The sequence below is a fragment of the Stylophora pistillata genome, chromosome 9, assembly GCF_964205215.1.
Source record: "Stylophora pistillata chromosome 9, jaStyPist1.2, whole genome shotgun sequence".
Lineage (NCBI taxonomy): Eukaryota > Metazoa > Cnidaria > Anthozoa > Scleractinia > Pocilloporidae > Stylophora > Stylophora pistillata.
Window position 1 is genome coordinate 6,765,201 of NC_142527.1, and position 23,338 is coordinate 6,788,538.

General features: G+C 39.1%; 2 protein-coding genes and 1 pseudogene across 3 annotated transcripts; all 3 read right to left on the reverse strand.

The window, feature by feature from the left end:
* Positions 1 to 741: 741 nt before the first annotated feature.
* LOC148722974 (uncharacterized) lies at positions 742 to 2,632 on the reverse strand (annotated as a pseudogene). Its single transcript, XR_015991769.1, has 2 exons — positions 2,393 to 2,632; positions 742 to 2,111 (listed from the first exon to the last, which is right to left on the reverse strand). The product of XR_015991769.1 is annotated as an uncharacterized LOC148722974 (transcript).
* Positions 2,633 to 4,411: 1,779 nt separating this feature from the next.
* Positions 4,412 to 22,163, reverse strand: LOC148722975 (uncharacterized). Its single transcript, XM_088734380.1, has 6 exons — positions 22,093 to 22,163; positions 10,902 to 11,362; positions 8,013 to 8,199; positions 7,316 to 7,355; positions 5,831 to 5,996; positions 4,412 to 5,483 (listed from the first exon to the last, which is right to left on the reverse strand). The coding sequence occupies exons 1-6, from the start codon at positions 22,136 to 22,138 to the stop codon at positions 5,286 to 5,288; spliced, it is 1,098 nt and encodes a 365-aa protein (XP_088590506.1). The 5' UTR covers positions 22,139 to 22,163; the 3' UTR covers positions 4,412 to 5,285.
* LOC148722976 (uncharacterized) lies at positions 13,614 to 15,381 on the reverse strand. The gene is made up of 4 exons (XM_088733419.1): positions 15,268 to 15,381; positions 14,829 to 15,151; positions 14,623 to 14,735; positions 13,614 to 14,536 (listed from the first exon to the last, which is right to left on the reverse strand). The coding sequence occupies exons 3-4, from the start codon at positions 14,679 to 14,681 to the stop codon at positions 14,392 to 14,394; spliced, it is 204 nt and encodes a 67-aa protein (XP_088589545.1). The 5' UTR covers positions 14,682 to 14,735; positions 14,829 to 15,151; positions 15,268 to 15,381; the 3' UTR covers positions 13,614 to 14,391.
* Positions 22,164 to 23,338: the final 1,175 nt, after the last annotated feature.

Genomic DNA, 23,338 nt, shown 5'->3' on the forward strand with positions numbered 1-23,338 from the left:
AGTTATGAGTTTATGTACATATGGTCTGTGGCCTTTTGAATAGCTTGGTTCGGATGCACTTTGAACTGATGAGATAGTCGAGCGGATAACACTACTGGATCATCCTAGATAATTTATTCCATAAATTGCATGTATTTGCTTCCCTTTTTTCATATGAATTCGATAAACAAGGTCACAAACGCATATTTTATCTAAGTGATGTGTCTATCTTTTAATTAATTTTAAGTAGTTCTATTCGGTATTTCAATTTCCCGTATTCTTCAAACCGTAGTACGAGAGACTATATTTTCAATATTTAGTGGCAATTTAAGCCTAAAAGAGCGGGCGTTTTGAAGTCGTATTCATTCAATCTAAAGTTGTTACGGCTCGACAGTCAGACAATCCGATCGACTTCCCGTATTCTTGAAACCGAAGAGAAATTGATTGTATTTTCATTTTTTAATGACTGCTTAAGCCTGGCGATGTTACAAGTTGTATAACTTTATCAATGAACAAGTTATATCCAGGTTGGATCAAACGATCAAACGATTTAACAAATGGTAAACACCACAGCGTACACTATTGAGTTATGGATGTACGCGGGAGGTTGCTAAGCACGAAAGAAGCGTAAGAGTCGCTCGAGGCGATAGCCGAGAGCGACTCTAGCTTCTTGAGTGCTTAGCAAACCTCCCAAGTGCATCCATAACTCAATAGTGTACGCTGTGGTGTTTACCATTTGTTTTATAACATAACATCGATACATTGTAGCCATAGAATTTCCCTTTTATTGAACCAAAAATGTTCGTGTAGTCTTACATGACCAAACAAAACAAGAGCGCGAAAACTAGGCATTGCACGGGTATGCTCGTCAAGTCAATCGAAGACAAATGTGATCATGTTTACTGAAATTCATGAAAAAAAGCTCTTTCTGAGCTTTGTATCTACAGCTAATCGTTGCAATTGCTCAATCACGAGCGAAGTTTCTGACGAAAGTGAAAAACTGTCCTCAAATGTCATTTAAAAATTGACTCAATTTCGGAGGAAGAATTGTTGAAAACAATTTGCAAGTTTTGAATACTGCAGTCGCCGAAAAGCGATTTCGTTGCCACTTGTTTGGTCTGGAACGACATGGATTGCTTAGAAACTTCTGATGACTTGCTGTGGTTGTTAGTGGAGGAAGAAAAGGCTCTCGACAAGACTTGACTGCAGTTGTGCAGTTGTGATGTCGATGGACGAGAGTTGTAGCTCACCAGAGACTGTTCACTGCAGTGTCCTGAAATGGCCATGATGTGGCGGTTAGAAATCCCAGCGTTGGACCAGAGAGTGATGGCAGTAGCTCTTACACAATGATTTGTGTAAACTTTGGATAAATTCGCTTCTTCGCTGATATTTTTCATCATTTTAGTGAGGCTGTGTATTCCAAGCGGTCGTGCTTCGTACCAAACTGCATCTTCGGCTGCACAGTTTTTCTTCGGATACTGGAAAAAGGCAGTGCAATTTGGATTGACTTTCTGCAGGTATAGTTTCAGCGCTTTGTAGCCGTCTCCTTGATCTTGTGTTTCATACATTCTTGCTTCTTTTTCTGTGCTCTCTACATCGTTCAGTCCTCCAGGATGATTCTTTGACATTTCATCATGGCTCATTGTTGCGTACCTTCGTCCAGCCGCATCAATTTCGAACCTGAAGCTCTTCCTTGTTAAGCTTCTTTGACCTTCACGGCCCCTTCGGCAAAAAAAAAAGGACAACATGAAACCAAACGTTCCTCAGCAAGGAAAGTGGTTGAGAGGAGGAAAAGACTTTGCTGGATTTCAACTTCTGGAGGTCTTCCTCTTCGATAGCAGGTTTGTGTGTGACATTTTCTTTGCCGCTTCGCTTAAGGCTTCTTATTTGTGCATCTAACATCAAGTTTGATCTTGAAAATCTCGAATCAGTGGAAATTTTTAGGCCTCTGTTTAAAGGAGGGGCATTGAGATATCTTTCCATTTAGTGACGGAATCCCAGTAAGGTAGATTTGCTGTAATCTTCGCCCTTTTTCGTTCTGGCTTCTGCATAGAACCTTCGTAGGTTTTGATCCAGCTGGCCGATACTCATCTCTTCAAGCGGGGTTTGAATTTTTTTTTCTGTACACCAAGCTGAAATTAACAGAAAAAGAAACGGTCTGTCAAAATTCTCTTTTTTTAAGACCTTAAATTTTCAATTTCAGTATTTTAACCTCTAATCATTGTAAACGCTCTTTAACAAAGGCAATTTAAAAGGTTTCGTCAAGATTGTTTACGTACAGCATTAAATGGGGTTCTACGGTTACAAACATTTTACTCATCGGTAAAGGCTTCAGGAACTAATTTGTTCTTATTTTTAGCTTTATCGAAGCCTATTTAAAAGTGTCAGGTTATCTCTGATAGCTGCTTTTTACCTTTAAATGTGGACACAGACCAGTTTGTGGTTTCTTTTGTCTTTTTGGAGTGCCGCTCGCTTACAAGCAATTCGAGTTCGCTTTCACTTAAACTCGCAAATCTCTTTGTAGGTGGCTCAAGAAATGAGAAATCAAATAATTTAAAGGATGGCATTTCTGTCTCATTTTCCCGAAATTTCGAAGACATTTCCATATTTCCGGCAGAAGAGACTCCAGCCATTATTTAAGGAAACAGTTTCCAACGAAACATTTCCTCACTTGGAAACATTTGCTCACGTCAGCAGCGTACACCCATGGGCAAATGGGGGACGCTAAATCGACCAATCAGAGCGCGCGCTTTAGTTTGGTTATGTTATAAAAACAGTTAAATGCATGTCTAAATGTGAGCGGTACTAAAGAATTATTTGGCCAACCACGTTCCCATAGTCTCTCATCTTCCGCCCCCTGGGGGCGGGGAGATGAGAGACCTTGGGAACGAGGTTGGTATTTGACATCACAAGGTGTTCATAGTATGGCAGCGTTTTTTAGCTGTTTTTCTTTATTCAACCTCCTTTGTTTCCTTTAGAAGTAACTTGAACAAGTTTCGACTGCTGAAGGAAATCTGTTTTACACATATATCAGTTTTTAGCTCGGAATTAATGCAAAGTGTGTCTTATGTATTTATAAATGTTGTGTTGCATCATCGAGGAAGTTGCCCGCACATAGTTCTGAGTGTAACGTAAGTCTGTGTATCTAAACTGACATTTTTAATATCACTTCCCCATACGTAAATGTACTCTAGACGGAAATGGAAAAAAAATTGCGAAAATCCACTGAGGGAATAATCTTGAGGCCTTTTCTGGTTCACAAGGGGAATTTGTTTTTTGATTTCGTGAAGATATCGTGTCATAATTATGAGGAGGCCTCGGAAATTCTTTTGAGAGATCGAGAGAAGTGGAGGGGGTTGGTCTAGAAAGAGGGTCTTGTTAAGTGAGCGAGGTTCGGTGTATTTACATCATAACAAGAGGCATGCATGGCTTCAAGTTATTTCAGAACGCTTATACCTGGATCAAATAACAATTCCCTCGTGATAAGAGTATCGCATTAATTTCTCTTCGTTAATTAAAAACAAATACAAAATAAATTTTAAATTTCGTTTTACCAAAGTATTATACCACGTGGAATGATAGGAAACACAAGGGTCAATAGGAAGCAGTAGCAACCCAATCGTAACAATCTCTACTTTTTTCCACCCCCTATATACAAAAATTGTACAAAACAGAGTAGAATATCGAATGTTCTTATATATCATGTATATAATCAAGTTGCTATGTCTGTAAGGCACACATATTTCTGCACTTACTCTCAAACTCAGATACACATGCACGCACGCACGCACGCACACGCACACACTCATACAAACATTACTGTCTAATGACTATTGGACGAGACTTGGTGGAGATGAAAACTAATTAATACATTTTTTTAATAAATCGAGGATACCTGACTCGAGATATTCATCAATAATATTCCAATGTTAAGGACCTTGGACTGCAATACTGAACAGAAAAAATGTTGTGCGAGACTTTGGAAGGGCCGAAAAAGATTTGGAAGCCAGTCTAGTTTTATAGATATAAAGGCTGATAGTTTCTAAAAAAACTGTTTGGGGCTGCGTCGGTATGGGTAACGAAATAATTTGGATATATCAAACAAGTTGAAATGGTAAATTGGCCACCGTAACGATTACAAAAGCTGACGTTTCGAGCGTTAGCCCTTCGTCGGAGCCCTTCGTAGTTTTATAGATATAGTCTACGTCATAGAAAGTGCGGCGTACGGGGTTTTATTCAGGAGTTGTTTGTATCAAAAACCCGAGCGAGCGAGGTAAGATTGTAAGGGAGGTAAGATTGAGGTGGGGCTTTTGACACAAACGTGTGAATAAAACCCCATACAAAGCACTTTCTATGTCGTGAGCTGTTTATTGCACATAACTCGAGAATTTTCACTGAAATAATTTTCTGAACGCAAATTAGAAACAAAAACTTACCAACAATGCAAATTTAATGGTAATGGAAAATATCACAGTACATGGACATACATCAAGGGAGTAAAGTGCTGAACGGAAAACTGCAGTTACAAAAGTTTTTTTTTACGATTGCGTTTGGCTCGGAAAGGCCTTTAGGCTATCGTTGATTGGTTATACTTCGACACATGAAAGAGCTGTAAACCATTCTGATTGGCTGTATAGGCTTTTTTCACATGGAAAAATAAAGCGTATAGATTTCTACAAATGTGCTTTATGGAATAAAATTCTCGCGTTATGTGTAATACTCAATACATCCGACAACATTGAAAAGTTGAAGAAAACGGAGTAAGGAACTGTTGATAGCATGAAGACATAAAAATGGTAAAAGATATTGGACAAGATAAAAAAAGTCATGATTCTGAAAGATTTAAAGAATCCTTTTAAATAAACCCATAAAAGTCTCTTTTAGCAAAATTGCATTCCAGTCGTTCTAAGAAGGATATCTCTTCTCCTCTCTTTTGTAGGACACTTAGTCTATTTGACCAACGCTAACTCGTGTCCGACGCGTCTTTAGAATACTGATAATAGTTTTATACAAACCCAATCTATCATTCCGTATAAGTTGCAACTTTCACACTACAAGTTGTCCTTACTCCTGTATGTTAAGTAAAAGACAGGAAGCTGTCCCGTACAACGTCATAAACCCTCAAAATTTATGCTTTAAGAAGCTTATGATCTTTCTACCCTCAATAATTCATGTCTTAAGTCAGAACATTATATTTCGAATTTTCTTCGTTGCATTCGCTTGCAAAATGAATTCAAATGCATTCAGTTTCCAAACCAGAACCGTTAACTTAACACACATTTCTCAATTTTTTTTTCTTATTTCATTCAGAAACCAGTCGTTTCAAGATTCGCATAGGTTGGCTGTGCGGAGTCTGGATCCTCTCTTCCAGGCAACTCCGGAGGCAGTTCTTCAACATCAGCATATATCGTGAGCTCATAGCTGGCTGGTTTTGATGGTTTGGCGGCGTCAGTTTCCTTGTCAAAATCGGCGAGTTGAGCGTACACAAGCTCTCCCTCATTTCGCTTGAATTAAGATTAAAATAATAGTCAGTTAATAAAGGCGGCAACGGTAGCAACATGAATGCGATCAAAACGCGCAAGTCTACGATATGCAATTTCTTTTTTTTTTCCTTTTCGGTCTGACGCCAACTGCAACGGAATTAAATTTCATTGCGAAGAGCCTTCATCAGTATTTCTATTTTAGATGCCCTGCGTAAATGATGATGTTTATTGTATACTCCCCTCTCCTTAGGTTCAGTCATATGTTTAATCAACACCGACGCACAAAATGAATCCACCCATTCTAAACTGACTTAGTACTACACTGAAAGATCTAGAATACGTCTCTTTGTACACAGCTGAATAATTACCTTCTTGTTTGCCTTGTTGACAACGGCATATTCACAGTTTTCTGGTGGTGGATCGAGCCTAGTATTACTCTCATCAGAGGTGCTGTTTGGTGAACCAAGAAGCTTTGCAGCTTCAACTGGATTTACAGATTCATATTGACTTTCTCCTAATTTGTCTTCCTCGCTACTTTGGTCAAAGAAAAATGAAATAACTTGGTTAAAAATAGATTTACTTCATTTTCTGTTTTTCCCTGGGATAAGAAGATGGGGAAAGGGGAGGGAGTGTGGGAGTAGTCTTGCTTATCAACAACTGTCATGGATGCTGTTTGACTATCATTCTAAAAAAATCCCTTTTATTGCAGGTTATGTTAACTGATGTTTAAGGTGCCCCTGAAATCAAATCTTTCGCTTTTTATTTGAAAAAGACATGCACTAGAGCCCGTAAAGTGGGTTATATTTGCGCAGAACTACCGCGTAAATTTCAACCCGAAAGACGTTAATTCTAAGATCATAATTTTCGACTATTTTTCTATTTTTTTGTCAAATCTTATGAGCTGGATTTGGGCTTGTTGTGAAATGAATTGTGTAAAAGTACACAAACTTCAGATGACATGCGGCAGACATTTTCCTCCTCTTCTCCTTTCCGAGCTCTGAATTGCTCTTCTTAATCGGTCGCTGCTTGCTCGGTGAAAAGTCTTTGTTTGACGAAATAAAACTATTCTCAGACTCACTAGATAATAATTTAGGCAGGTCTTCCTTAGATATGCTAGAAAGTTCGCGAAAGACAGCGAAGTAGAGCTTTAAAAGCGAATTTGGATAGTTTGATTTAGCAAACGGTGAGGGTTTTTCGTAAAGGAGACTTGAATTTGAAGAGTCTTGACGTCATGGAGAGGGTCTCTGCTGTGCGATTGCCGGCTCAGCTAGAACATGTTTCAGGAATGGCGGACAACTTCTGGTGACCAAAGGTTTGATTAAAGTTTTTAATCGGCAAACTATGCTCGCACTAAACCTGTTACAATATTTTGTAAACAAATAAACTCGAAATAAAATGGCGACTTTTTGGTCTCAGGAGCACTGTACGTGTACGGGTCGATTACTTATTTCATTCTCAAACAATCTAGACTTCCGCTTCCTTGTCAGGGGTTTGAGACTCAGTTCTCGCAGGGACCCTCCCCATCCAGAAGTATCCATTGGTGCCGAAAGGTCATATTTAACAGGGACACCTGGCGAGATATTAAGAGATCCTCCTTTGGAATGGCATTCTAACTAGGGAAAAGAGAAGTAGCAATACCCGTAATTACTCCATGCAAAATAGTATAGGACTTCTGGCAATAGCTCGTATACTGCCCTTGCCTTACACTTTATAGTTTCAACAAGTGCTAGTCGGCTTTATCATTTTTAAAATGATGTCTTTGGTAAAGGTGATAAGAGACTCAAAAAGTTCGAGGAAAAAAAAACAAAAAACAAACAAATAACTAAACAAACAGACAAACAATAAATACTGACCTCCTCGGCCCTGACTTCTTCGGTTTTGCTCTCTCTGCATCTACTGAATAGAGCACATTTACCAGTAGACTGCATAAAAGATAAACGTTTATCTTTCTTCGCAAGCGGTAATTGTGGCCACAGCATCAAAAGCGAAATTGTTCTGACATCGTGGATATTTAACTATGCGCCATCACTATTTTCCTTTTTTAACTTTTAACATTTGCCATATGGAAATTGGGAAATCGCTTATAAGCATGACGTAGAGAAAGGAAAGAACAGTTGTAAAGTAAAAGGAAATTAATAACACTTTTCTACTTTTGATATGAAGCTGAGGATAATGAAACCATCCCAGAAGTATATTTACGCCACTTTGGAACTGCATCGATTTTTGAACTTTTCTGGGAACAAGATTATGTAGTACATATAAGCCAGGGATTCAGTGAAAATTAATATTATTTCATTTTCCGTTTATAGTGTGGTTGATCTTCTGACCATTTTCGTAACCCGAATAGATTCTCTGAGAGACAAGCTCAGTAATTTCCTTCTCGATGAAAGAGCTACTAAATCATAATATTATCACCTTTTTAATCTGTGGGAAACAATAATAATAATGATAACAATGATAATAATAATAATACTTATTATTTTTATCATTATCATAGTAATCACAATAATCATAATGATTTAATCTTCATAACGCTTAAAGACTCTTTACCTTCTCCCTGACGTTTCCTTCGCCTTAGCAATATGACTGCAATAAGAATGATCAACGCTACGAAGAGCACTGCGCCCAAAGAGGCGGCTACTATCATTACTGTAGGAGAAGGACTGCTGTTGTCACCCATGAGGACTCCGTCTGTTGATTTTTCCCGTTGTAGGGATGAAGACAGTTGTTGAAGACCCTGGATTCAATACTTAAAATTTTTTGATAACACTGAATCGTTATACACTTAGATCTCAATGGTGCTTCTGACTGTTAATTAACACTGAAATATTTACCGCCTTTCCAACCTTCAAGCTTAAAACGAAAAGTAAACATAAAATAGAACAAGGAACCCCACTAAAAAATTCAAAGATATCTTTTTTTTTTTTTCTGATGAAAAAAAACAACAACATATAAACAAACAGAGGAACTGAACAACGCTAGAAAAGAAAAAAAAAACAACACAAACAAAAACAAATCAAAACAAACAAACTTCTGCTACCTCATGAAAGTTGCTCCTTAACATATTCTTAAATAAATGTACCTGATAAATCAGTGGTATCCTGTTCAGTTATCTTCCCTCGTGTAGTAACAGCTTTTGTTATAGGAGGACTGGTGCTTGTGGGAACAGTATGGAAGAAACAGACCCCTTGACAATGGTCTGTTAAAAGAACATGACGACTGACACTGACACTAGCTAGAAATTTGTGGAGTGGCACTGCGATTAGGTGAAATAATTTGCTTCTCAGGTTTGCTCATAGCCGCGAATCAATCGATTTCCTAAAGGGACTTCCTTGTAATTCTTATATAAAGGTTTACCAAAGTAGGTGGGATTTCGGGGTCTGTTTCCCTGAAGATAATAACGAGCCTTCAGTCGGCGGGTTCCGGAAGTGGCAAGATAGGAAAAGGAGAAATTGAAAATTATAAAGTTCGGATAAACGCGCGCTGTCATTGGTTAAAATAGCGTGCTCGAACAGAGTGCAGGTCACAGAGCTGAGCCAAAGCTGTCACGCCATCTACCAATTTCTACTCTGTCTGACCATTTCCCGGACATCTCTCGTGTCAAAACTAGACCTTCTGGACTTTTCTCTTGTCAAAACTACAATATGCCGATCTGCCTACCCTCTACCATAAATCTTACTTCGCCGTTTGCAACGAGTTCAATTTGTTACCGGAAGTTTTGTACTCGGTTACTATGTTAAGAACTTTCGGGATGTACTAAGAATTGGATGGCTTCCAATCAAAGAGAGAAGAGATTTGAACCTCCTGAAATCATGTTTTAAAGCTTTGCATAACACTGAGACTTGGCCAAATTATCTTAAAAGAATAAAACAGGAATGCCTCAAGAAACTGCGCTCAAGCAATTCAATTAGATTACTGAGTCCCGACCGAAAATGGCGCCTTCCAAGATAATGCGTCAAAGCTATTTAACAATCTACCAGAAACTATTAGAAACAGTGAAGATTACAGAACCATTTTAAGACTTTCAAGGAACCTTTTCATATAACAGAGTACAGAGTGGTTAGTTAGTTTTACTGTAATCTGGGATCTTCCTATTTCTACTTTTAATTGTGTATTGCGTAATTTGTAAATATTAACTTCATTTGATTTATTTTTAAGAGGGAAGAGCAACCCAGTGGATCCGTTAATAAATGATCATCATCATTATTATTATTATTATTATTATTACCATTATGTTATATTACTGTTATTATTGTTATTATTATTATTATTATCATTATCGTTATTACTTTTCGATAATTGAAATGGAAATTTCGGAAAAAGCGAGTCGGCAAGTAGCAACAGAAGAACCAAACAAAACGGTTTGTAAACGTGCCAAGCGCCGTAGCAGACGTTGTTAATCCTCAAAACGAAAATGAACATACAGTCCGAGTTTTTAATGTTTTTACGCTCAGTTAGATTTTAAGCTTAACTATGGTAATAAAACTCAAACGCAGCTAACACTACTGGTTTAGTATATGTTGTTTCGTATTCAATATGGGGTGCCATTATCGCCAATATTCAGCTACTGTTCTTTTATAAAAATGGTGCCTAAGATATGAAGCCAATTATGTTTTATGCAGCAAATCATTTTATAAAATGATTAGCTGCATAAAACATAATTGGCTTCATATCTTAAGCACCATTTTATAAAAAAAACACTTGCTGAATATTCGCAGTAATGGCACTCCATAGTTAGAAAACAAACAGAAAATTCAGGTATGATAAAAAATACAACCAATTAGCATAACTGTTAAAATTCATACAAATCATGACGGTGTCAGAGCGATTATGCTGAGGTCCATCGCGGCTAATTCATCATGGCGAGCTTGCTCTGAAATCCTTTCCGATAATTTGATTGGAAGGCCACACAACTCACTGCAGCCGAGTTTTACGGGGCCGTTATCTCAAGGAATCTTCTTGTTTTTGTGAATTCGACGGTCGTTCATTTATAAATTACTTGACTTGAACAGTTTGTTTCGTAATTGCCATGTGAAAAAAGCTTGTGTATCTTTTACGAGACACAATTCAGCCGAATTTCCCTAAACAATTCCTTTTCAGATTAGATAATTAAACGAAAAAACTTCAGGCAAACGTGTTAGATTCGACCTGCAGAACTATTTCAGTTTGTGAACTTTGATGGTTTGACATTTTTGACAGCTTTAGTCAGATCTTGTTCAATCAATTGGTTTAGTTGAGCCATTCTAACAAGGATTGTGATTGGCTTATTGTAGCCTCATTTATTAAAGTATAGAGCATGCTGACGACACTTTTGTTCGCTTTGGAAATCGAAGCTTTTTTTGAAAATACAAAGTAATATATAGGGTATTTAATAGAGGCCTTGACTGTGCTCTGTTATGTTTTAAAACACTTAGAAAGCAGCTAGAGCACTCAAGAAACACTCAAACTACGTCTCGTGTTTTTTCCGACACTTCTTTCGTGCTCTAGCCGCTCTTTGCTTTTTGGATGATCAATACCTGTTTCTTCCTCGCAAATCCAAACTCTTTGTACCTGGCCTTTTATAGTACTAAAAGATCCATAGAATCCAAATTTCTCATGAATCATCCCATAAAAGTCGTTTGGGTCAGGATTTGAGCCCTGCCATTTGTCAATAGTGAGAGGTTTACCATTGATCCAAGTCCAATTCCCTGTTGTAATATTTCGCTCCAAGCCTATAAACCATTCACCATTTTTACTGCCTACTCGGTTTTGAATCTCATTTTTGATAAATTCCCATTCCCGCTCTGTTTCCATCATCACAAGTGTTTTCTTGCGGTTTTGACAGCTACCCACTGCTTGTGGCCACGTCCAACCAAGTGACTTGTTATTAAAGCTATAACACGAACAAAGCTTATCTCCATCTAGAATGAGAGAAATTGCAGTATTAATCAATTATTTCGCCTATCTAATTCCAGTCTATTATTTAGTAGTTGTTCTTAGCGAGACCAATGAGATTGGAAAAAGAGTACCTAGGTCAGACGTAGACGACTTTGGTTATCTAGAGAGAAGAGAAGAAGAATGCACGGCGATAACACAACCTCGCTCCATACTCACATCAGATAAACATCAGTAGACATCCGCTTGTAAGGCGGCCGCTCACAATTGAAAGTACATTACTTCCTAAGGCTTTCTCGAATCTTTATAAGTTATTTAGTTTTCTTTGAAACAAGGAAGTATCGCAAATATGATTATAATGAAAGTCAATACCATGAATCATAACCATCAAACTCTCGACTCGCCCGGGTTGTTTATTCCACAGTCACGTCACATATTGCTTCACTGCATGAAATGTCGAATATAAGGAGGTGCCATGAAGCATTATAAATTGTGTATACGGAACGATATACTGATGTATAATGATTTTGTTGAATAAGGACTGTATACGGTTCAGGATATTTCAGTCTCTTTATTATCCGTGTGTGTACTGAAAATTATACTTTCCTTACACAAGGTGTAAGGTTAATTATACAAGTAACTAAGCATACTTAGAAAAAATCTCTTAGCTGGATGTGTACTGGTCATGATATAATATCTTCTAGCCCACAGAAGTTACTTGTAGTGATATATTTGGCAAATTGCATTTGAAATGTCGAATATAAGGGGGTATAATGAGGCAGTATACACTCAGTAAATAATAACAATAATAGTGATAATAATGATAATAATAATAATAATAATAATATTAATGATAGTAATAATAATCACTTTATTTCATAAATATCTGAAGCCAGAAGCTTTTGGGGTCGTGTCATTAACTAAAAATAAAAAAGGACAATATATACAACTTTCAAATCTATTGATGCTATATGTAGATAGATAGATAGACAGATAGATAGATAGATAGATAGATAGATAGATAGATAGATAGATAGCCTTTATTTTAAAACGATGAATGTTAAAGCTACATGAGCTTGTTGGGCCGTTTGCAATTAACTAATCACTAAATGTAACAAAAACTTAGACCTAGGGGTACGTAGAGAGCGTCTAAACTTAAACCAGCGGTGCTCACGAATATGGAATTGGAAACATAAATTGAAATATATACAGTCATCTTTTTTAAAATTACAAGTGGATGCAGACATTATCTTAAAACTGAATTTAATAAAATGAACTAGAGATTTAAGCTTTAGTTTCCCTTTAAGTTCACCTAAAAAATTCACCGAAAAAATTCCGCAAAAGTCGGTTTGACGAGCAACCAATCCAGCGAGAATTTCAAATTAACGGCCGTTCTGAATTCTTCTAATGCGTGGAAGGAACCCGGGTGGGTACTCGATATATTTCTGGGTGGGAAGGTGCGGCGCGGCCCTCATCCCTGACCCTGTTTAAGACAAATATTGCTGATTTTCCTACCCTGTTTAAGACAGAATTCCGATTTTTGATACCCGGTTTAAGACATTCAATGTGCCTGGTATCAATGCCAAAATGAACGGAACTCAATATTAATTAAAATTAGAGCTTGTAAAAATCTTGCTGTTTATCTTCCAAGAAAAGATATCCTGTTAAAGACAAAAATTGATAAATCGATACCCTGATTAAGACAAAAAATGATAAATTCGATACCCTGTTTAAGACAAAACTCTCGAAAAACATACCCTGTCTGGCCGCACGTCCCCATTAAGCCCTTATAAGGGAGTACCCCACCCCCGGGGAAGGGACTTCTTGTGCAGCTGGGAGACCGTTAATGCGCGGTCAACCTGGACACATACCAAGGTACCCGGGTAAACTCATCGACTTGACTAGATCGTCGTTACTGTCTATCTTCACTATTTTTAATGGATTTTTACAAATATCCTATTACCCGGGGTACCTTAGTATGTGTGAATGGTTGGTGTTAGAAGACTATGGGGAGGACCCGTTGAGAGAGATTTCACTAGGGTCCAGGCTGACCGCGCATTGACGATCCCTCAGCTGCACAAGAAGTTGGTAGTTACTATATCACGGGCGACGAGCGGGGCAAGAAATGTAGTCCGAGATATGTGTGGTCAGCGGTGAAATAGCTTTAATACATCATGTAGAGACAAATCATTTGTAGTTGTTGCATTAAATAATCGTAGTATCAATCCCGAAATGTTAACAATAAATTTTGCTAAATAACAAATTAAGCAATTTTCAAAAGCTTCGACTATAAATATATTTTTCACTGCTCTAATAAGCAACGAAGGTATCGGGAGAGGTATCAAAAAATTATATTTTTGTTTGGTAACTTGCTACGCGACGTAAAGAAAGTATCGTGACCGACTTCCGGTTGTCCAAGGCGTTAATCACAGCTGGCGCGCTTTTCACTTGATTTTTCCAATCTCTACTATTTTTCCGGGAAAAGAAAAGCTAGGGAACTCTACAAGAATTTAGTTCTCGATCTGAATAGTTTTTTAGTCTTTTTATAAGTTTGTATCTACAGGCTGAGATGGAAAACTTTTATAACAAAAATTCAAGTAGCTGAAGTTCTCTTACTTCATATTATATATAAACAATCGCCTCTATTCCATGTTAAAATATCCAAGGAGGAAAACTCAGAGCTTCAAGAAACAGCCAAATTAAGGCTAATGTGTTTACCCTCCCTCAAATGTTTCGATAAAGGTCGCTCGATTTAGGAGACCTTTTCTCAAAACAACCATATGATAAATAATTATGTTTTCCGTACAAACTTTTTCTTTCTATTCATTTTAACAGAAGCACTCAGGATGAAAACTAAACGTCGAATCGAACAAAAATAAAACATCTTGAACTCTGAGATGTTCTTCATATTGTTGGCTCCACCACGTTACAATTTTGGATCCGTGACGTTCCTGAATATATATTTTAATCGATTACCAAGAACTGTATTCGCAATCCTGGTAGATTAAGGTCTAGACATGACATTAAAGTCCACTTGATCAGAAAAGAAGCCACCCTAACGGCAGGTGAAATGTTGTGTAAGCGTCTCTGCGAAAGGCACATTCAGACAACTTGCGTGGAAAAACTGGCCACAGCTATCACAGCCTAGCCAATCCTCTCCATCGTCGTCTTTACAAATCTTACAGACTGCGGTGTTTCTCCTGTAATTGAACAAAAAGATACAGTTAGTTGATGAGAGTTTTGCGGCATTTGAGAAACAATACTGTTTGATACCATCAAAGCTTACTCATCAAGGTCATCGTAACAGGAGCCAAATATGACAGACGTTATTCTCTCTCTTTCCATTTGCACGTTGTAACTTCCATTGACATCTAACCCCTCACACAAACACCGAGCAAACTGAGAACAAACAAACAAAACATTTTATTACATTCCAAACTAGGATGTAGAGTCATATCAAAGCAGGTTTTAGCAAGTGGTTATGCTACTCACAAGACATACAATCACACCACAGTTATAACTATCAGTCTGTGTGTAATGTAGTGGCTCAACACACGGCCATGACTTGCAGTTCCATCCCGTTTTGAGATCAGCAACGTCACTGCAGAGTCAAACAAAGTAAAAAAATTACATAACTATGACTTATCTGCGTGCACCTAATTAAAAGGAAAAGACCGGGTAGAAATAAGTCACCTAATGTCATCGATCAGTTCCATCAGTTTGCTTTTAGGAACTGAGTTACTGCTCAAAATGGTGTGTACGCGACCATTCATAGGATCGAAGTAATGTCTGGTTTTCTGCTGCCGATCCAGAACCTTTAAACCAAAAGCACGAGAGCGATTAATGATTGACTCACAATGTCAAGTCCAGTTGAAAAGTTCTAGACTTTAAGGGGGTTTATAAAAAAAGATTGTTATTGTTATGTCCTCACCAGAAGAGTCCAGTGATTTCCAGAGTTGTTCATAGGAATAAATATTTTACAAATGTGGGCAAAGTTCTCTCCTGACCAAAGCAAGCGAGTGCTGGAATGTCGCTTTAACATTTCTGCCATTGTTGTGTCAGCCACAACAATATCGCTGTAGACTAAGGTCATGCGCCACATGACTGCCGCGATAACCTTCAAGAAAATAAAAAAAGGGAGAAAGTTGTTTTGAGAGGAAGCACTTTGTAGGTGTGACCACAAAGTAACATCAAGGCTATGGCTCTATCGACGAAATTCGATGTTAATAAAAAGACAAGCACCTTGTCCACGAGCCAACCGGGCTCAAAAGCTGGTATTGCGCTTTTAAAATTTTTATTTCTTTTGGCAACCTCTGGATGGATCAACGTCCATGCATCAGAAACAGTTAGCTTGGCAGGTCCGGCATGGAACATGATGTCTGTCATCTTCAGGCCCATTTTACTGGCGCGTAACAGTCTTTTGGTAGATTCGCCTTTCAACTGTTTCACTGGCGGCTCAGCGCTTCCGTTCCTTTTAACACCAAAATTCCAAAGTGAATTAACATTTAAACTAACCTTATTTATCAAATAACTCATCACCTCACCTTAACGTTTCAAGATCTGGAGAGGAAGCGTTTGCTTTATCGTCCTGCGATAAAGTCCTCTGCCCATCGTTGCCACTCGTAGTTAAGTCCACAACAAAAACGTTTGTTGCCTGAAAAAAATTCATATCGGTTAGCTAGGAAACACTCACGGATAGAGGGTAAAAAATTATGGTCTGAAACTTGATGGAAACACAGCGCTAGCATAAGTTGACAAGACGTGATATAAACACGAGTGATGACGCAATTATGTTTCCGATAAGATGAGAAGCCCTCACCTGCTATTTCCTAGTAGATATACACGAAAAATATGTGACATCTCACGAGCATCGAAATCAAGCGATCCAAATCTGATTTTCCTTTCAGGATTCAGTTTATCATTAAACATGCAGCTAACCTTTCTCTTAGCGTCACCATCATCAACATCGTCTTTGCTGTCTCCAACGAGAATCACATCAGCCTTCGGAGTCTTCTTTTTCCAGCGCCGTCTGGGGGGCAAATGCTTGTGAAATACTTGATGGTATATAGTTGACGTGATCTTTAATTTCTTCTTGACCGGGCTTATTCTGAGAGAAATACCATTTGTTGACGAGCAGCTCTTCTACAGCATCAGCTGAATATTTTCCAATTGCTTCAGAGCTGCTGACATTGTGCTCTCGTCATCTACTATGTACGCAGTATTCTTGACAGTATCGATCTCATCAAGAAATCGTTTCCTCAGTTTTTCAACTGTAGGAACCAGAGTGGTGCCACTGGGACTGTTGTTGGGTAGCTGGACATCTGACCTCTCCTCAGGATCTGCTTCTGCTCGTTTGCACTTCATTGATTCATCGCCAGAGGTGTTGGCTAGCCTTACATGGTCGTCAGAGGATGATGATACTTTCGCTGTACCTTGGGGAATGCCAGACCTCTGTGCGCTATTGTCGCGCTTATTTATAATCAAGTGATCCAGATCAAGAGAGATGAAGACACTGCTCCTGTATTGATGGGGTAGTGATTCAAATCCCCACTCAGAGTAGCGGGCTAACACCGCAAAGAAATGTTTGCAGGGGTAATTACTTTTCAGCCACGAGGCACAAGTACAACTTGGATACGAAAAGTCAACTAGCTCCTTCTTGTTTATATTAGCTGCGCTTTTCACGTTGAATTGGCCTTTCTGAAAGTTTACGAATGAGACGTCGGCTTCGGTGAATTCCCCAGCAGCAAATCTACTATTCAAACAGTGTTTAACGAACTGTGGTGGTCGGTTGTGTAGATACGACGGTATCCTAGAATTGTATCTTCCATAGGCATCGCTAAACTTCAAGTTCTTTTCCAAATAGCTTCTGTGCGAGTCAGGAACGAAAGACTCTACCAGCATCGTTGCAATGCCATAAACTGATTTGTCAATTGATCTCGGAAGGTAATCGTACTTAAACAATTTGTTTTGCGCCTCAGTGCCATTATTGGTGTTAACTATGTTTGTCACCTGCTGCTTTCGAAAAGCTTGCGCCCAACGAGCTTTGCATGATAGCCATGTGTTGTTTAAATAGTTCTGAACATTAGGTTTGTCTTTGTAAAGTCGGGATTCTTTCAAAGCATTTAATCGCTTCTCTAATTTGTCTACCGTAGAGCATAGGCGATGCTCTTCATGAGCTCTAAGAATATTTCCTGCTCAGCAGACGAAAGGCCATTCTTCTTTGACTTCGACCAGCGTTGCATTGCTTGCAATCTGTGGAAATCACATATATACACCACACTTTTGGGAAATTGTTCTTCGAGAGCAGCGATTTCTGCATTGGAGTAATCCACCATGAAGTACGCCGGATTCCACGCTGGGTTCCATCCATTAATTATAGCAAGTGCTTCACTTATAGAGGCGTGATCCTCTGATTGACACATAAATTCAGCCACGACCTTATATCCCACGTTAGTATGTACACAAACGAAAAAGAGAGGAATTGCGTACCTTGTAGTTTTGTATGTGGCGTCCATCAAGGCCAGTTCACCACCATATCTTTCAAGTATTCGTTGTTGCCATGGCTCTTGATGAACAAAGAGGAAGGTCTCCCCAGCAGCTCTAGATCTTGGTTTATCTATGTCGTTAATGACGACGTCTCTGGTTCTGTAAAAGAAGTTGCTTTTGGGAGACTTGGTTTGCCATTCTTCAATTTTTCTAGCCAAAGCTTCTTGGTCATCATCGCAATACTTCACTGCTGAAATCGCCTTGGCAATGTGGTTACGCAAGTCCCGGCGACCAGGGTAGTATCGTCTGTTTGTCTTCTTCGGTCTTCGTTCCTCGGGTTGGTAAGAAAATAATTCTTCTGCCACATACTTGTCAAGGGACCTTTGCACCTCAGAAAGGTTGGTTATGTTTTCTTTTACAAGCTCGTAGATTTTGTCGACTACACGTTTATCGACGTATTGTCCTATCGTGGACGACTCCCCGACAGGGTGGTTGACTTGGGTGGAGCTCAAGGGGATCTTCACGTAGAACCGCGTCGATGTACGGAAACTAAATCCCGGGTCTCTTTTCGATTTGTCATTGATTTCTTTTAGAATGGCCCTCTTAGCCATCACAAAGCCATTACCCGACAGGCACCTTGCCTTGTCAACGAAGTAATCGTTATACACCTCAATACAACGGATCTGCATAACGGCTGAGCAATCCAATTTTCTCGAATTCTGCAAACGTATTCTGCTCTTGCTTGCATAGTCGTGTACGTTATTGTTGTCTTTCTTCAAGGTACAACCTCCGCGGGCATCCTAAGCGATACACAGGATTTAAATATAGATCACGGACGTGTTCTACGGGGGCAAAATTTATATTTCTCTCAGCAGCGATATCATTTGGGATTTTCAATGACCTCGCTGCTATTTGACCAAAGAAATATGAGGTCATCACCCTTCCCCTCACATTTCTTTGGGTAACTTGGTCATTAGCAGTTCAAATTCAACCTCTTGACCCTCAGTTTCCCTTCTATTTTTTTCATTACCTTATTTGTTTACTTTCGAATTGTCTGTCTGTTTATTAATTTATTGTAATTATAACCAACCTTTGTAGATCCATGTATACAATGTCGAGTTTCACTGCTACAGATTGAAAAGGGATGGCCAAAGAAATGTATGGGGACATTTCCGCGGTTATTTTCAGACAGGAGGTGCTGACAAATGAAAACAAAATGTCAACATGTCTTATTTCCGGTTAAAGTGCAAAGGTTACAATTGGGACTTTCACAAGGCGCTAAGAACCCGACAATGAAAACCTTTGACCCAAAGCCGCAGTTAGCTGACCGTTAAAGTAGAGACAGATGAACAACAAAAGAATGACAGCAACAACGAAAACAAACAAAGAAACTCGAATGAAATAAAAACAGGGAGTGCAGCCGTAGCGGTCGTCTTTCACAGTTTGCATAAGACTGCAATCCACAAACTCTGAAAGAAAGAGGTGATTCTTATCGATCTCAATTATCCCTGAATTAGACAGATTAGAATAGGAAACCAGGATCTTTGTACTTCAAAACACTGAAAGAAATAGTTACATACCTGTTTGAGAAAATCTTTTGTGGTTTTTCTCTTTTGAATGGCTTTCTGTAAGTATATAACACGTGGAGTTCAACGCCTGAAATGATACTAATAAATCATCCATCTCTGCTCTGTTTCCTTCGAAATATCCGAAGCAATAATCGCCTTCAACAGAAAAGCCATTAAGCTCTTCTTTCAAAGAGTCCACCTCTAACTCTTTTAACGTTGTTAGCTTTTGGTCTTCATCCATTGCAAAATTTTCCGCAACAGATGAACTAGATTGCGAAAACCATTTCGCGCAAAATTTGATTGACAATTTTTGACAACCGAAGGTCAAGATCTAGATGCATTTTTTTCCGTCACGCAGCAAATATCACACTTTCCCGAGCCACCGACGCCTTACCCGATGCCTTCGTTAGTTTTTAGAGCAGTGAAAAATATTTGTACAATCAACGCTTTTGTTTTCTTTTTTTTCAATTGTTCTTTTTTTTTTTAATTTTTATGTAGCGAAGTTTTCTGTTAACATTTCGGGATAGATACCACGATTATTTAATACAATAGTTACAAATGATTTGTCTCTACATGCCACATTAAAGCTATTTCACCGCTGACAACTCATATCTCGGACCATTTTCCTTGCCCCGCTCCTCGCCCGTGATATAGTAACTCCCGCGTGCGTGTCCCGGGGTGCTCGTTGCAAATTCAATACTCTACAGCACTTGAGGGCACTTAAAAAACTGGCCTGGCACGTAATGCTTGCGTTTTCTTACCTGGATATGTATGCTCTCCAATATAACGCCGTTCATTACATATTTACACCAACACTCCACTGTATGTTACGAACTGAGAGCCTGCATCATAAAGCCGCCATTTTGTTTATCCTCTGCGACCACGCAATATTGGCCCCTCCTCTCCCCTCCCCCTTAACCTACCGTTATGGTTGAGTGCTGTGATATTTGCCGTGTTTCGTTCCCTCGGACGATGAAAATCGTGTTGGCGACCTCTTAGTATACCCTTTTCAGAGACAGATAATTGTACACCTGCGTATTCGTTCGACTCTTACTGATTTTATTTTTATGTTCTTAAAAATCTGACCACCGGTAGGCCATAGGGTAGGCCACAGCGTAGGCCACATGGTAGGTAATGGCCTGGGCCAGGTTTTGTCCACACCCAAAAGTTTCGCAGTGAAATAACATAAACACTGAAATGGAAAAAACTGCGGTGCGATCGATGTTATACAGAGTTCGACGATTAAATCTATACCAGAACAAAAAAAGCGCTATAATAAACAAATCGTTATACTTTCATACAGAACGAGTCATTTTTACCTTGCTTCCTTGTGGGGAGATGACAAAACGTGGTGCCCTACTACATGGAATACCTTGTGGAGTACCTAAATGAAGTACCCCTAAAAGTCATGTACGTATAAACAGCGGTAAAGCCAAAATGGAGGAACCAGAAAGACTGAGAGTCCCCTGTCGCCCCACTCCCCCGCCCCACCCCCCCTCCCCCACCCGCCTAAAAGAACTAGACTGTATCAAACTGTCAGAATCGAAGAGCTGGCAAGCTCAAATATATTAAGATATGTACATCTATGCGATTTACCATGTTTGTAAAGTATGATATTTGACCAATAAATGATTTTTAGGGGTACCTCATAGGGTACTTCATGGAGTAGGATTCCACGTTTTGTCATCTCCCATCGGCAATTCCCATTCGGCTTTCAAAAAGGCCGAACTGAGAGATAAGTTCTGATGAAAATAGAATTCATTTGGGCCCAATTCAGCGTTTGGAGGGGTCTAAATGATAACCGTCTTTCCAATTTATTTTGGCTCAATTTGTCCAATCTGCCTCTTTCCATTTTCAAAGTTTTTCATAAGAATTATTCGTGTCAAATACAGACTGTTCGTTCGTAAACTTATATTTATGGCAATTTCTCCCCAAGCAAGGCGTGTCTCGAACATTAAAGTGCACCTACAATTTTTTTTTATTTGCTCAAATCTTCAATTTTCTATGCCCAGTCAAAATACGGAAAATCGGCCGCCATCTTGCCCCACGACCGAGTTTAAAGAAGAATGGCTCTAGCGGGTAATGTGACGTCAAATCGAGAACACGAAAGTCTGCATCTCACACATTTTCACTTGTTTGGGAAGATTGTCGTCGATATCGTCCGAAATATGCCGACTAGGTGTATTGTATGAAGATTGTATGGAGCGCGATACCCTCTTGCAAATTTCGCACGTTGCTACATCCTTCTACAACACACTTAGTCGGCATATTTTCGGACAATTATCGACTACAACCTTCCCAAACAAGTGAAAATGTGTGAAAAGCAGACTTTCGTGTTCTCGATTTGAAGTCACATTACCCACTAGAGCCATTCCTCTTTAAACTCGGTCGTGGGGCAAGATGGCGGCCGATTTTCCGTATTTTGACTGGGCATAGAAAATTGAAGATTTGAGCAAATAAAAAAAAATTTACGCAGAAATACTCAAAAACATAAGCTTACTTCGTTAAGCGAAAAAAATTTTTTGGGTGTAGGTGCACTTTAAATTGCAAAGAACAAAGCTATCGACTAAGTGTAATTCCAGGAGGTTTTTAAGCTTCAAGATGGGCCTCCAGCCCCTTCTCTTCAGCAGTAGAATCTATGTTCAAAACATTATGGAGATAATACTTATATGCTTATCCACAGCGACATTATGATGCTTTACCTGCCACATGTCCAAGAGTCCAGACCAGAAATGCACTTAAATACATGAAAAAGTCCGTTCTCAGAGAGAGATGTGTCTGATTCTCAAAAGGCACAGAGTCTGAAATACTCTGAAAACCAAATATAATATCTTCTTTTCTAATTAGAGAGCGTTCTGTTTCTTGAAGCGTTATTCCCAAATATGGAGCGAGTCAGCACACGAAAGGAGTGGGGCGATTAGATGACACGCTGCGGGAAATCGAGATACAAAATTTCAACAACAAGAGAAGAACAAATATGTTGAAAAATATATCTACAGAAACCAAGGGAATAAATGATGAGCCGATCTGAGAAACTTGGTCTTAGTCGACCTAGTGATATCCGGATAGGGTGGGTATCCTCTTTATGATCGCGTATCTCCGAGTCACATCTTCCTGTATCGAGTTTGTTTTCAGTTTCAATTTCGAGGCCTTTGACGTAAGACTTAAGTGTCCCTGTCTGAGAAAGTGTTCCAGAGGTCAGAAGTGGTGGTGAACCGATTCGGCTGAAACTTGGCAAAAAAGTTGAGTATGATAAGACATTTCAAAAGCCACTTTGGCTCTCTTCTCTGAATGTTTGTTCTGGAGAAGGTGAGCTAGCCTAGTTTTTAAAGTCACGGTCTACACAACCTATATTTCGGTGGTTGCGGTGGAAATTTTTCCCATCATTGCGAACACCGGAACATGGTTGACAGTTTCAAGTTGAAAGGTTGCATTTCCTTCAGCCTGCTAACTGAGCTGAAAATATTCTCTTGTAAAATAACACTAAAATGGGTTGAAACCCAGCTCTGTCGGCGGGATGAAATTTTTCATATACACCGAGAAAAAAAGTCGCCCATTACCTAAGCCGAAACGCAAGCAGAGTTCATATCAAAGGAACTGTTTAGATCCTCTTCGTTATTGTCTGACGGGAAATGGAGCATGTGAATGTTTCGTATGACTCACATATGGTCGATAGCCAGCCGCTAGTTGAAAAAATAAGCTCAGGCTCCTTCTCCGTGGGCTGAAATCGAGCTATGGACGGAAATCGAGCTTAGGCGTTTGTTCAAAACAAAAGTAACGTACACGTGCGTGACTCATGTGCTCGATTTTCATTCAAGTCTGGTCGGTCGCTGTCTCTTCAGGCTTCATATTCACAAGTCTTCTAGAGTTATGAAAAAAAACTGCAATGACGCATCCGAGCCTTTGATATTTAGCTTGAGTGGGGCAGCAGCCTTAATGGGTCTTAGT

Coding starts and splice junctions, on each gene's coding strand:
- LOC148722976 (XM_088733419.1), bottom strand. CDS start 14,681: ATGGAAAGAGAGAGAATAACGTCTGTCATATTTGGCTCCTGTTACGAT. Junction 14,537..14,622: donor TGTTACGATGACCTTGATGA/GTAAGCTTTGAT, acceptor GTTCAATTACAG/GAGAAACACCGCAGTCTGTA.
- LOC148722975 (XM_088734380.1), bottom strand. CDS start 22,138: ATGTATTTAAGTGCATTTCTGGTCTGGACTCTTGGACATGTGGCAG. Junction 11,363..22,092: donor GACTCTTGGACATGTGGCAG/GTAAAGCATCAT, acceptor CTCTCATTCTAG/ATGGAGATAAGCTTTGTTCG. Junction 7,356..8,012: donor AAGGAAACGTCAGGGAGAAG/GTAAAGAGTCTT, acceptor TCTATTCAGTAG/ATGCAGAGAGAGCAAAACCG.